Below are 13,683 nucleotides of genomic sequence, written 5' to 3' on the forward strand. Positions count from 1 at the left end.
TACTGTATTTCAGTCCGCTCCAGTACAGTTCAGTAAATGCTCAGATATGTTTTTCTACTGCTGTCTTAGCATGACGACAGCAGACTGTAGATTATTAAAGTGATGATCCTGGACAGATTGGAGGTGGCAAAGGTTCTACAGAGTGTGTTGTTCCTGACTGGGGGAACCTGGCACTTCAGGTGTACAGCAGCTTGGACTTGTCCCGTGGACAGCTGGAGGAGAAGGGTGAGCAGGAAGAGAAGGCCAAAAGTGGAAGTCCCCTGAACATTGACTCTCTCAGCTGGACTCCCGAATTCACGGAGATGTGAGTCTTGCACCTGTGACCAACCTATTAGTGTTAATCCACAAATCTTTTCTGCCTCGGTGAGCTTTTGAATGTCCTTGTCTGTGGCTTGAAAGATGCCTGTCTGGCATTGTTTAAGGTCCTCACTTGTCGCACCCCTAGGCCTTCCCTGTCCCACTCATCAGATGCACAGAACACCAGTCTCAGTCAGCGTTCCGGGGTGCTCCCCAAGTTTGCAATATCAGCAGAAGCTGAGGAAGTGGGAGAGCCGCTGGCTCGAGGGGACTCCAGCAAAGTGGCCTTCACCATCGGGGAACTTCCTGCAGACGAGCCAGATGCCACTACACCCGGCAGCACTCTCAGTGGCTCCACACTCTCCGGTAGATCAGGGAATCATCACTGTTAGGATAATTAACCTATTTGAATAATTAACTTGCAAACTGTAAAGCACATCTTTTCTGCCCAAAGCTGAAATGTATGCTTTACTTGTGTCCATATTGTAATTTTTCTAAAAGTGAGGCATTTCGAATAATGACTGTTCTATAACCTGCATCCACAGTGAAGCAGTTCTGCGTTGTATATAACAATGTGATAATAGGAGCACCAGTAATAAACTTTCATACTGATTTATGTGCCTTTCCATTTATAGGAAGCTTCTCAGAGCACCTGGATCAGCTCAACTCTCGAGGAGAAGGAGTGGAGAGTCCGGATAACTCCTCAAAGATGTCGGGTGACCTGGGCGCCCATGCTGCAAACCCTGCTTCAGATGGAGCTGAGAAGTTGAAAGCTGCAAGCAAAGTGCCCAAATCTGTGTCTGCTGGTGCCCTCTCTCTCATGATCCCAGGAGGTGAGCAGTACTGGTCTCTGCACAGAGGGTACAGCAGACGTCTGTAACTATTGTCTGCACACATTTGTAGTGAATGTAAAGCACAGAAACAAGCTTGCTAACAAGCACCAGTCTGAGAGCGCTCCTCTGATCTTGTATTCTGTTCCAGATGTAGTTGGAGCATCGCCCCTGTGCAGCCCCTTGTCTCCCTACTCGCTGTCCTCGGACCCCTCCTCCAGAGACTCATCACCTAGCAGGGACTCATCGCTCTGTGCCGGCAGCCCCCAGCAGCCCATTGTTATCCACAGTTCTGGGAAGAAGTTTGGCTTCACGCTGCGGGCAATACGTGTATACGCCTGCGATAGCGATGTCTACACCGTCTACCATATGGTCTGGGTGAGATGACTGGCTCCTACTGCTTCAGCATGATCTTCTATGTGCTCTTACATAAGGAGTTGGTCGGATTGAAGATACTTTAATGCGTTTTGTTACAACTACAATTCCAAAAAAGTTGGGGAACCATAGAAAATGCAAATAAAAACAAAAAAGGAGTTATTTGTAAATTTACTTTGAGTTTTATTAAAAAAAAAAAAAACAATATACACACACACACACATTTTCAGAACCGCTTGAAAGACAAGATATTTTATGCTTTACCTAATTGACTGCATTGTTTTTGAAGCTCTAAGTTTATTCTGAAATTGATGCCTGCAACACGTTCCAAAAAAGCTGGCGCAGTCGAGTGTTTACCACTGTGTAATGTCACTGTGTCTTTTAATAACACTTATTCAGCGTTTGGGTACCGAAGACACCAGATGGTTAAGTTTAACAAGCAGAATTTCCCCCCCGTTCATCCATTATGCAGGTCTTCAGCTGCGCGATTGTACAGAGCCTTCGTTGCTGTATTTTGCACTTCATTATGTGCCACATATTCTCAGTTGAAGACAGGTCAGGACTGCAGGCACACCACTCTAGTACCCGCACTCTCTGTTTATGCAGTCATGCACTTGTAATCCGGGCAGAATGTGATTTAGTGTTGTCCTGCTGGTAAATGCGGGGATGTCCTTGGAAATGATGCAGCATATGTTGTTCCAAAATTAGTACATATCATTCTGCATTAACGGTGCCCACACAGATATGCAATTTACCCATGCCATGGGCACTGCCACAGCCCCATCCCATGACAGACACTGACTTTTGGACCTGATGCTGATAACAGCTTGGATGGTCCTTTTCCTCCTGGAAATCACAACCACTTTTTTCCAAGAACTGTTTGAAACGTTTATTTGTCAGACTGCAAAACATGATTCCGCTGTACTGCTGTCCATCTCAGATGAGACCGAGCCCAGAGAAATCGGTGGTGCGTCTGGACAGTGTTGATGTATTACTTTTGCTTTGCATAGTAAAGCCTTAAATTGCATCTGTGGATGCAACGGCAAATGGTGTTGACAGACAAAGTATTCCCAACCACATGTCATGATATCAATTACGGGCGCGTGACGGATTTTAAGACGGTGCCGTCTGAGGGATCGGAGATCACGCGCATTCAGAAGTGGTTTTGGGCCGTGTCCTTTACGCACCCAGATTTGACCGGATTCCTTGAATCTTTTCATTATATTGTGCACTTTAGAGAGTGAAATGCCCAAAATGCTCCCAATTTCTTTTTGAGGAATGTTGTTCTCAACGTGCTAGATTATTCACTGATGCATCTGTTAGCAAACTGGTGAGCCTTGACCCATCTTTGCTCTTGAATGACTGGACCTTTTTTGGAGGCTCCTTATGTACTGTAACATGATTACCTCACCTGTTTAACATCACCTTGTTATTTCAACTTGAAACATCGTTATTAAGTCATAAGATACCCCGTCCCAGCTTTTTGGGAATGTGTTTCAGGCATCAGTTTCAGAATAAACACCCATCTTAAAAAACAATGCAGCTGATTAGGTAAAATATTAAAAGCCTTGTCTTTATACTGACTTTGTTTCAATACAAGTGAAAGTAAATTTACAAATCACACTTTTTTGTTTTTATTAGCATTTTCCATACTGTCCCAACTTTTACTGGAATTGGGGTTATAGTTCACAGAGTTGGATATTTCATTAAGGCCCCTTTCAGCATAGATTAAAAAAAAAAAAACAACAAAAACTTGCGTACCCTATGCAATTCTGATCGTAAGGTTGCCTGCAGGTGATGATTTATACTTTCTATTTCTCATTCTGTGTGTCTTTTCCTCTTTATCTTCTTGGTGGTTCAGAATGTGGAGGAACGTGGTCCTGCTCACATGGCTGGGCTGAAGGCTGGTGACCTCATCACTCATGTCAATGGAGAGTCTGTCCATGGGCTGGTGCACACAGAAGTAGTGGAGCTTCTGCTTAAGGTGTGAGAAATGCACAAGATACACGTATGCACACAAACAAAACGGCATTTAGCCTTCAGTGTAACCATTGTACATACTGTAGATTTTAATTGCTGGACTTGCATTTGGATGTCAACTTTCAAATGTCTTACTATGTTTACAAGTGGCAGGTCTGACTGAGGGGGGATGGGCAGGTGAATGCAGGATTGTGCTATTTATAAATGTGATGGTAAAACAGACATCCTGTGTAAATGTAGAGATACTTCCGCTGATGGAAAACAGATAAATACAGATTACCTGGTTTTGTTCACCAAAAACCCTAATCGGGCTGCAGGCTTAAAAATGTAATTTGTTCCTTATAATTTGCAAAATGAGCTATTAATACACAAGATACAAGAAGTGTCTTATAATACACAGAAACTTTGAGAACTGAGTACCACCCAAGCCGTGCAGATGTTTTTTAAAAGGTGCTAAATGTAGAAAAGGCAAATGAAACCCCTAGTTATCAGTTTAAAACTCGAAGTTATGGAATGCATAGAATTCTCTCATGAGGGAATATCATTCTTAATGACTTGCAAATGATACTTTACAAATAGCTCAGAAGAGAGGTTTTATGGCACTAACAAATGTTTGCAGTAATTATGAGAACTGTCTCATTATGTAATTATTATTATTAATATTTTTATTAGTAGTAGTAGTAGTACTACTACTACTAATAATAGTAATAATAATAATTTGAATGCAGCATGGTAACACAGCAAGTAGAGCTGCTGTCTCACAGCACCTGGGTGGTGCAAGAGGACGTGGGTTCGATCCCTGCTCAGTCTGTGTGGAGTTTACATGTTCTGCGTGGGTTTGCTCCGGGTGCTCCGGTTTCCTCCCAGAGGTGAATAAGGTGTGTGGGCTGATAACACTGCATAGTATCCATTGGAAGTCGCTTTGGAGAAAAGCGTCTGCTAAATAAATAAATAAATGTAAATATAATTTATTGTAGGAAGTAAGTATGGAAGCCAGTACAAATAATAATAATTACCAAAGCCATGCATTTAGCCAGTGGCTACTAAAAATTAAATTTTCAATAAATATCAGCGTATAAACAGTTACTCATTCAAAGGACAACAATCCTTATAATCCTGTACTGTAGTATAAAAACTACAGTTCCCACTGCTCCAGTGTTTTCTCAGCAACATTTTTTTTAAGTGATAAACATACAAACTTAATGATGTGGAATTAAAATGTGCACCCAGAATTTGTATTTTGCATTTCTGTTTCCCTTACTATTCTCAGTCTGCAATAAAATAGGTCAACATTTATTTATTTATTTATTTTTTTTTTAATTATACAATGTTCCTTTGGTGGTGTCTATCTGGAGCAACACGTCTGTATCAACAGTTAACTGGTGAAAATTCTTTCACATTTTTTACCCTGAATTTTACAGACTACATGCTGCTCTGAATAGTAAAACAAGGTTTGACAGTTAACTGACATTTCTGATTTCAGAGTGGGAACAAGGTGGCCATTTCTACCACACCATTTGAGAACACTACCATTAAAACTGGTCCAGCCAGAAGGAACAGCTATAGAAGTAAGATGGTGCGACGAACAAAGAAGCCAAAAAAGGAAAAGACACAGGAAAGGTACCAAATTTGTATTTTCCTGTATGCTGTGTATTAGAAATAGCAAACAATAAGAAAAATTCACTTAGAATTTCAAAAGCGGGTACATCTGTGATGGATGCTTTTCACAGATGCTGCTTGCAGGATTCTGTCATGGGTCTCTAATCGTGAATCGGACAGACTGCAGTTGAAGACATCCTGTCTTAATTCAGTCTTTTGACATCAGTGACACTGTAACACTGATTCCTTTCAACACTTTGGCACGCTGGGTATTAAACAAGTCTACTAAATTACATCTTTCACTAACAAATGAATATGGATGTTGGCAAAAATCCAAAAGATACACAGAAAATCAATGTTCAAATTATTATTATTATTATTTTTCTTATTATTATTATAAGAAATCCATAAATTAAAGCTTCAGTTAGTAAGACATTTATGCATGAAATTAATGATATTGCAACATGCTTTTTTGCCATATGAGATGTTTCCTGTCCATCCCAAGCCATAACAGTGCTTTTATGTTTTTTTCTTGTGTTAGAAGATTTGAATAAATAGACTCCTCTTTTATTTGCTTTATAAGAATTTCCTTTAACACTAAATGCTGGAAAAGGACTGATAGTTTGATCATTTTAAGAATGACTAAGCCTGTAATGGAAAACTTGGAACATTGACTGACCTACTTTCTCCTCTCGCTACCATAGGAGGCGCTCTCTGTTTCGGCGCTTTGCCATGCAACCCTCCCCACTCCTCCACACCAGCAGGAGCTTCTCTTCTCTCAACCGCTCTCTTTCTTCTGGGGAAAGTCTCCCAGGCTCCCCAACACACAGCCTGTCTCCCCGATCCCCAACAGCAGCCTTCCGCTCCACTCCAGACTTCAACCAGTCAGGTAAACACTCTGCTGCGTGATTTATTCCTTACATGCTAAGATGTGTTTTCCTTATAGCTATCCAAACAATAAATTAATACAAAAATCAAAGGGCATTGATTAATTTAATAAAGCACTGAGTAGAAATGTGGCATGACAGTGCAGTGGAGTTCATCATAATGTATATATACTTAAAGCCAGATACTACTGCATTACATTTTTTGAGAGCACAGACCATTTAGTTGAAGGACTGTAAACTAAAAAAAGGTCAAGAATGTGGGATAATTTTATTCTCATTCATTTTCAGGTGGAACCTCTTCGCAGAGCAGCTCCCCAAGCTCCAGTGCTCCAGATTCTCCAGCAGGTTCAGGCCACATACGTCCCAGCACCTTGCATGGATTGGGTCCCAAGTTAACAGGCCAGAGACTGCGCCAGGGCCGCCGAAAATCAGCAGGCAACATCCCTTTATCACCCCTGGCCCGCACACCCTCCCCAACCCCACAGCCCACATCACCTCAGCGCTCCCCTTCCCCACTCTTGAGTCACTCTCTAGGAAGCTCCAAAACGACCCAGACCTTCCCTGCCAAAGTGCACTCTCCACCAACAATTGTCCGCCACATGGTACGGCCCAAAAGTGCTGAACCTCCACGCTCACCTCTTCTCAAAAGGGTCCAGTCAGAAGAGAAACTCTCTCCTTCCTACACTGGTGACAAGAAACATCTGTGCACCCGCAAGCACAGCCTGGAGGTGACACAGGAGGAAGTGCAGGGAGAACCCATCTCTAAAGACAACACTTTGCAGAGCTTGGAAGAGACATCCTGTGAGACCCCAGCTGTTACTCGAGTGCGACCTGCCGAGCAAGGATGCCTGAAGCGGCCTGTCACTCGGAAGGTGGGCCGGCAGGAGTCGCTTGATGAGCTGGACAAAGACAAGCTGAAGGCCAAGGTTGTGATGAAGAGGCAAGACTGGACAGAAAGGCGGGAGTCCCTGCAGAAGCAGGATGCCCTGCAGGATCCCGAGATCACCTATGCCAGACCCCTGGGCAGCTCTGAGGCACTTCCATCAGATAGCAAGCCCTCGGGTGCCACCCTGAAAGATGCACTGTACAAGAAGCTGAACACGCGGGCAAGTGAGAGCGTCATTGAGCCACTGGGCAAGTGCAATGACTCTGTGCCCACTGTCAACGAAAGCATCAGGTCGCCATCCACTCAGAGTGCCCAGGAATGGAACTCTCAGAAAGCAGAGAGATCATTGTCTAGGCAGATAAAAGAGGCAGGGAAACCTGAAAGGCTCGATTTCAAGGCACCCAACATTGAGTTTGCCAGGAAGAGGCAATCGTTTGAAGAGAGGGAGGACTGTATATGTAGAATCTCTCCCACCATCCATGAAGGTCTCCACCTCAGTGCAACGAGATCCAAAAGTCTACAGCTGGATTCCAGTATAATTCTGGATCATGTGAAGGGTTCAGCAAGCAGTCTAAATAGCATGTCAGTTATTAATACTGAAGCACTGGCCCCTAAACTCCTCAGTGGCAGAGGTGAGACTGCTGTGGAAAAGCTCCAGATGATATCATCTGCTGAAGGGCCCATCCGGAAGACTTCTTCTGAGTACAAACTGGAAGGTCGGCATGTCTCTTCCCTTAAACCTCTGGAGGGAACTCTGGACATTGGCATGCTATCTGGACCCAGGGCATCTAAAACAGACACTTGTATCTCCAAGATAGCTGAGAGTCAAAATAGTATGATTTCTGGAACACTGGAGCGACAGCAGGCTCATGGGGAGAAACTGCCATCCACTCAGCAGAAATCCACAGAAAGGCAGAAGAGCACCACAGCTGTTGTGAACCAGGGACCCTCAGTGGTACTGGGTTCTAAAGACCCTATCAAAGAGGATTCTGCTGCTGCAAAGGACAGTTTTGGACACATGGTTGTAAAATGCAGTAGCATAAATAACAAGAACACAGTTGATCATTCTGATGCCATAAACAGTGCTGTGAAGATGGAGGTTGCTGATGTCATTGGAAAATCCTCCACGAAAGCAAGTCCATCTATGGTACATGATTTGAGAGCTACTCGCGCAAGTGCACATCCTTCATGTGGGAGAACCCCTTCAATTAGAGAGGCCAGCAATGAAGATCAAGAGGATGAGCTTGAGAAACCTCAGGAAGCACTTGCTTCCCAGCTTGAGGGCAACAATGGACCTTCACAAAAGTCTATAACTAAAAACCCTAAACCAGGAAGTCCCAAAAGGGTCATGCCAGAGATCCTTTTGGTAAATAAATCTGCAACTGAACAGCAATCAGATCCAGTCAAACGAAGCAGTGATTCAAAGTCAGATTTGATCCAGAGTCTGAAGTGCACTGAAAAGGATAAACAATCCACAGCCCAGAGCCTCCTGTTGCCTTCTCCATTACCAGCCTTTGGCGTTGTGAAACAGGCAGCTGCAGAGCCATCATCAGAGCCACCTAAAAAATCCACAGGTGGCCTGGACAAACCTAATGCAGTGCAAAGGATCTCCTCTGTTTCATCTGTAGGCTTACCAGATGTCAGCCGAGCCAGTGCTCAGGTTCCAAGGGAACAGCTTGCTGCTGTCAAAGTTCATAGCTCAGATAAGCCCCAGACAGGAGCTCCGGTCTCAAAGGAGGACATTAGTCTTGCAACTGTGCCTACAGGAAAAGATATTAAAACCTTCAAGATCACTGGAGACAACATCTTGGAAGCCATGAAGACCATTCCAAAAGTTGACATGAAATGCAATAAGTTAAAGGATGCAAATGGTGCAAATGCAAAGGCTGATGCTGCACAAGGGTGTGATCAGAAGAGGGACAGTCCTGCTGCTGGCAACCTTGTGGTTGCAAGCAGCACATCAAAGCTCAGCATTGCTCCTAGTATGCCAAAAATAATGAGCAACACTGGTAAGATTGCAGACAATGAGCAGGAACTGCTCAAGCACAGACCTGTGGAGAAAATTCTGATGAAACGGGCCACTAGTAAATCTGGTTCATCTGAAACAGGAAGCTCAAACCTGAAGAATCAGAGAGATGATTCCAAAACGGAGATGATCTCTTCTGTACAGACAGCAAAGCTGTTACAATGTGTCACCTTTAGTGAAACACAGGTCCCCCCGAATCCCCAAATTTCCACCAAAGTTAAGCCAAGAGTGGAAGTCCTCCCTGTGTCTTTGCCTAGCGGAAAAGCAGTGGAGAGCCCTGGTAAACACGAGGGGAAGACTTCCGACTTGCCAGTTAGTCAGTCAGTTCGGCAAGGTGTGAATGTAAAGCAAAAAGAACAAATGTCTGTCAGCGCGAGCAGACTTCAGATTCAGAAAGAGTGTGCGAAACAGACCGGTGTTCAAATGACATCTCCTCCTAGTGCTTCTCCACCTGTGTTGCCTGTGCCAGCAGAGATGAGAAAAGAAGCACAAAATCACAAAGAGCCACTTCTGGCCAAGGTTAGTACAAGCACAGCAGATGAGAGGACAGTCGCAGCTTCCAAGGAGGAGCAGGCAAAGCAGCGTACTCAAAGCACTAGGCCAGAGCCCAAGAGCCAAACAGTCAGCAGGGATGTTGTCGCACAGAGCGCTACAGTTAAACCCGAACCGAAATGCGCACCGTTGGAAACTCGGCCGGGACACTCGGAGAAGTCAGCTCCTCCTAGGCAGGAACAAACTGAACACAAAAAAAAGGAGAAGGCTCTTGAGCAAACCCCCCCAACTAAAAGTGTGCGAAAAGATTCAGCAAAAACTGCAGCTTTGACGAGCGATAGCACTGTGTCAGAGAAGGATTCTGCACGACACAAGGCTGCCAAGGAACCGGCACGTGGCTTCTGCCACAAAAAATCATAGGAGATACACGAGAGGTAGATAAGAGTTCCACTGCCTCGTGTCGGGGGAAACGAGTCCAGTATGTTTGGTTTGATGCACAGTATTGTTCTAATTTGGTAGGAGAAAATGTTTCTTTCCATATGCCTTCATTTCTGAGAACCGGTGAAGCTGTTACCACAGTATTTGAACAGCATGAGGTTTGCGTGTGTGTAAGCGTGTAAGAAATCTATCATTATGTTTGTTTTATGTGTGCGTGTGAATATATTGGTGAAGGGATTTGCACTGAAAATTGTCTAAAAAAGAATATCAAATGTAAGACTGAATGTAGATGTCCTGATTTGCTGCTGATATGAATTGTTCACCAAAATGTTTCATTGTTAATGTTTCTTGCTCTGTGGTCATTTCAGAAGTACTTCTCAGCAGGGGCAGAAAAAGTTAAATCGGTGTTATAGGGTGAGGCGACATTGCATTTGTTCACAGCAGTAGTTTGTGTAGTCACTACATTGAGAAACTGGGACAGGCATGCTCAAGGTTTGAACTGTTTGTACCAGTTTGTACCGGGGGTGGTTTTTAACTAACGCTCTCGGATCAGTTGTCGACCTGATACCTAGGATCCCCAGAAACTGGCGGTGATTTTCACCTGCATTTTATGAATGGTAAATCCTATTAGATTCAAAAGGCAATACTATTCGTTTCTTCATTTAAAACTGCTTACCTGCATGTAAATTGAAGCCCTCCAAGCCATTATTCAACGTTTAAAACAGTATATCATCCATGCTGATAAAGTGCCAAGGATTCATCATGCAAATACCAGAAAGAAAACATCACCAAATCTTTTTGAGTAGAATTGTTTTCAAAGAATGTGAGTGCGCAATTTTTGTTTTGGGTAGTGGTGCACAGAAGGCATGCACTGAGTACTGTGCTTCTCACCTAGAACTATTAAATATAGAATCATCTTATGGTTCTGAAGTTTCATGGAGTCGTATCTAGTGGAAGGGGCCTTACGCTTTCGTGGGTACTACATCTGCTGTTTTTAGCAGGTTTGGGTGACGTTCACATTCCTTTTCACATCTCTTTACATTTCTAAAAGTTTAATTTTTATGCAAACCCTGTAAATATGACAAAATTAACTGTAAAAAAGGGGGTAAATGGGCTTAATTCAAATGTGAGTGTTTGTTATATATGTATATATTTTGCTAGGTTATATGTTTGTATACTTTAAGATATGTAATTAGTTTGGAATCATTTTTGTCTGCTTCTCATCTCTTCTCAAATAAGCTAAGGCGATGACAACACATGCCGATAAAAGGCACTGGGCAACACGAGTATCATATCTCCAAACTTTTAAGACAGAATAAGGGGTTTTTTTCTACTTGAAGTCACAGAAACTAAACTAATTTTTGAACCTTTCCACAGAAAAAATGTAGCTTTAACATAGCAGTCAGATACTTATCTGGACTGTTCTGTCCTGATGGTGATGTATTGTGAAACCTGTGTCTTTAGTGTAACCCTTGCATACATAACCTTAGCTAAGGATAGTATAATATGCAGTGCAAAGGAAGAAAACCCAAGACTGCAAAGTGAAATGCACAGTATGTACTGAATTGAAGGAAAATCTATTGGAATTTTTTTGTAATCTAAAATTGAGGGTGTTGAGAAATTCCTGTTGAAACTTGTATTGGTCGAGATACACAAAACTAAAAAACCACTACTGGTTATGAATGAAGAGGCATTTGTAGCCTGAGCTTTTTGCAAATGAAAAAGACAATCAGACTTGCAGGAGAGCAGGTGATTTAGGCCACGTGTTCTAGCATATGGAATAAAACTTAAAAAACAAAAAAAAAAAAAAAAAAAAAACAAAAAAAAAACCCAGTCTTTGTGACAAATTGGATGAATACAGTCATTTAGTCTCATAACTGGTCAGTGCAAACTGATTTATTAGTAACGCATTAGAAACGTTTAGAGAAAAGGATATGCATGCACTATGTACACTTCTTGATAGCCGTGCACTTGTAGTCCTGTGATATACATATTCAAATTAAAGTATTAACTTTATTTTCCTTTTTATTTGTTATGCTATATACAGTGTAACACCTTTATACATAGTTTTGACATTCCTGTTGGAAGCTTCTCCTGCTGACATTTGCACAGATTCTTTGGTTACGTAACAGTACATTTATAGTGTGCTTGCATCTTCATTTTTAGGGAGTTGATTTTACAAAACAAGTGTGACAGTATGCAACCCTTTCTCTAGTACTGTTAAGCAACCTGAAAGTAACCATTTCTGTCTGCCTTTGATCTAAAGAATAAGTGCGATGCAGCATGTACATGTTTATCCATCTTTTATGACTGATGACATTGGCTGCATCTGTTCAAACACCTATTTTATAAATGGTTTTCCTGCAAGGCTGTAGAAAAACAATATGAAGCTTAAGTGTGTATTTGTATACACTTAATGTTAACCAGATAGTGAAATACAGTAAACCATATTTGCAATTATATCTTCTCCATTAAGTGAGTGAACTCTTACTGTATCTTGCTAAAGTAAATTATAAACGTAGAGTACAACTTTTAGAAATAGCATACTTTAGGAATGCACGGTTTAAAGAAAATGTCAGTAACCGTCTGCGCAGAATTTAAAATTAACAAGATCAGTTTTATTATTACCATTAAATTTTACAGGACAGAATTAAAATGTTTTGTGTTTTACAGTATCTGTTCTACAATGTCCATGGGACAAAATGCACCTTAACAAAACTCTCCACCCCCACCCAACAACACACATACCATCCTCCCCTCAGATACTGTACATTTGATATGATATTTTAAAAAGAACGTTAGAGTTGAAGAGAGCAGAAAAATATGAGGTTTGTTATGTCTTTATCATGTATAGCTATATTATCAGTACCATAAATAAGTGAGATTTTAAGTGAGAGGAAACTTGTTTTTCCCCAAGGCAGGTGGACCGTCTAAATCGTTAAGAAGCACATTTGCCATTTTGTTTACAAATGCTTCATGGATGTATATTTGACACACTGTGTTATTCATTTGCCAAATCTGTGTGCTACGTCATGACCTGTACGTGGTGATAGTGTAGTTTGTGCCTCACTGTCCCTGCCAGCTCTGCTGTAAAGACTGTCGACGTGTGATAGCCAGTTCAAGTCTTCGTGTAAACCGGTTTGTCTAGTTCTGTATGGGTTTTTTTTTTCCTGTTTTTGTTTTGTTCATTTTTTGTGAACTAGTATTAGATTAAATTACTAAGGTTTGTCTTTAGGATCTGTGCAATAAAGAAGTGTTTGCATTTTTGTATTTTTGCCCATGGAAAGCTCTATGGATGTCATAGATGTATATTAAACAGATATTTATACTTCTAAAGTGGCATAACACTAAAAAAAAAATAAAAGGCATGACAAAACAAAGTTTTTAATTGTCTTGTTTTGTATTCTTGGAATTTACATATCTTGGAGTCTCAGACCTTAGCACTCAGCCAGGTTGGCAGAATTTCTGATATGCCGATCATGTTTGCTCTAACTGCAAAAAAAAGTCGCCCTCTTGTAACAGTTTTATGAGTACAAGCATGTGCAATTTGTACTTTAAAATTTCCATAAGAAGCTACCAACTCACTTCTGAGAAACTTCATTAGGACAAAAATATAAGCTCTGGCAAGCATTTCTCAGAAATCTTTTCACATTTAGTGTAAAACAATCATTTATCATAACAATGAGCACTTGTGTTTCAAAAAAAGTTTAAAAATAGGGCAGAAATTTTATTTTTTGCTAAACTGCTGCACAGTACAGTACACGAAAATATACTAGAAGGCACATACCATACATTCACGTTCACATTTACATTAATTCATTTAGCAGATGCTTTTCTTCAAAGTGATGAATCTCCAGGAGAAACACAAAAGTG

The 13,683-nt window shown here is 41.6% G+C and overlaps 1 protein-coding gene across 15 annotated transcripts in view; it reads left to right on the forward strand.

The window, feature by feature from the left end:
* Positions 1-13,173, forward strand: part of mast4 (microtubule associated serine/threonine kinase family member 4) — a 122,620-nt gene extending 109,447 nt beyond the window's left edge. For 14 of the 15 annotated variants that reach the window (XM_018744743.2, XM_018744745.2, XM_018744746.2 and 11 more), the window contains 8 exons: positions 180-304; positions 446-663; positions 933-1,130; positions 1,279-1,505; positions 3,364-3,486; positions 4,966-5,102; positions 5,786-5,970; positions 6,257-13,173. In XM_018744743.2, coding sequence (XP_018600259.2) covers positions 180-304; positions 446-663; positions 933-1,130; positions 1,279-1,505; positions 3,364-3,486; positions 4,966-5,102; positions 5,786-5,970; positions 6,257-9,792 — 4,749 coding nt within the window. In that variant the 3' untranslated portion in view covers positions 9,793-13,173. The remainder of the gene's footprint in view (positions 1-179; positions 305-445; positions 664-932; positions 1,131-1,278; positions 1,506-3,363; positions 3,487-4,965; positions 5,103-5,785; positions 5,971-6,256) is intronic. The other variant, XM_018744744.2, reaches the window with a different exon arrangement.
* Positions 13,174-13,683: the final 510 nt, after the last annotated feature.

Source organism: Scleropages formosus, chromosome 6, assembly GCF_900964775.1.
Source record: "Scleropages formosus chromosome 6, fSclFor1.1, whole genome shotgun sequence".
Taxonomy (NCBI): Eukaryota; Metazoa; Chordata; class Actinopteri; order Osteoglossiformes; family Osteoglossidae; genus Scleropages; species Scleropages formosus.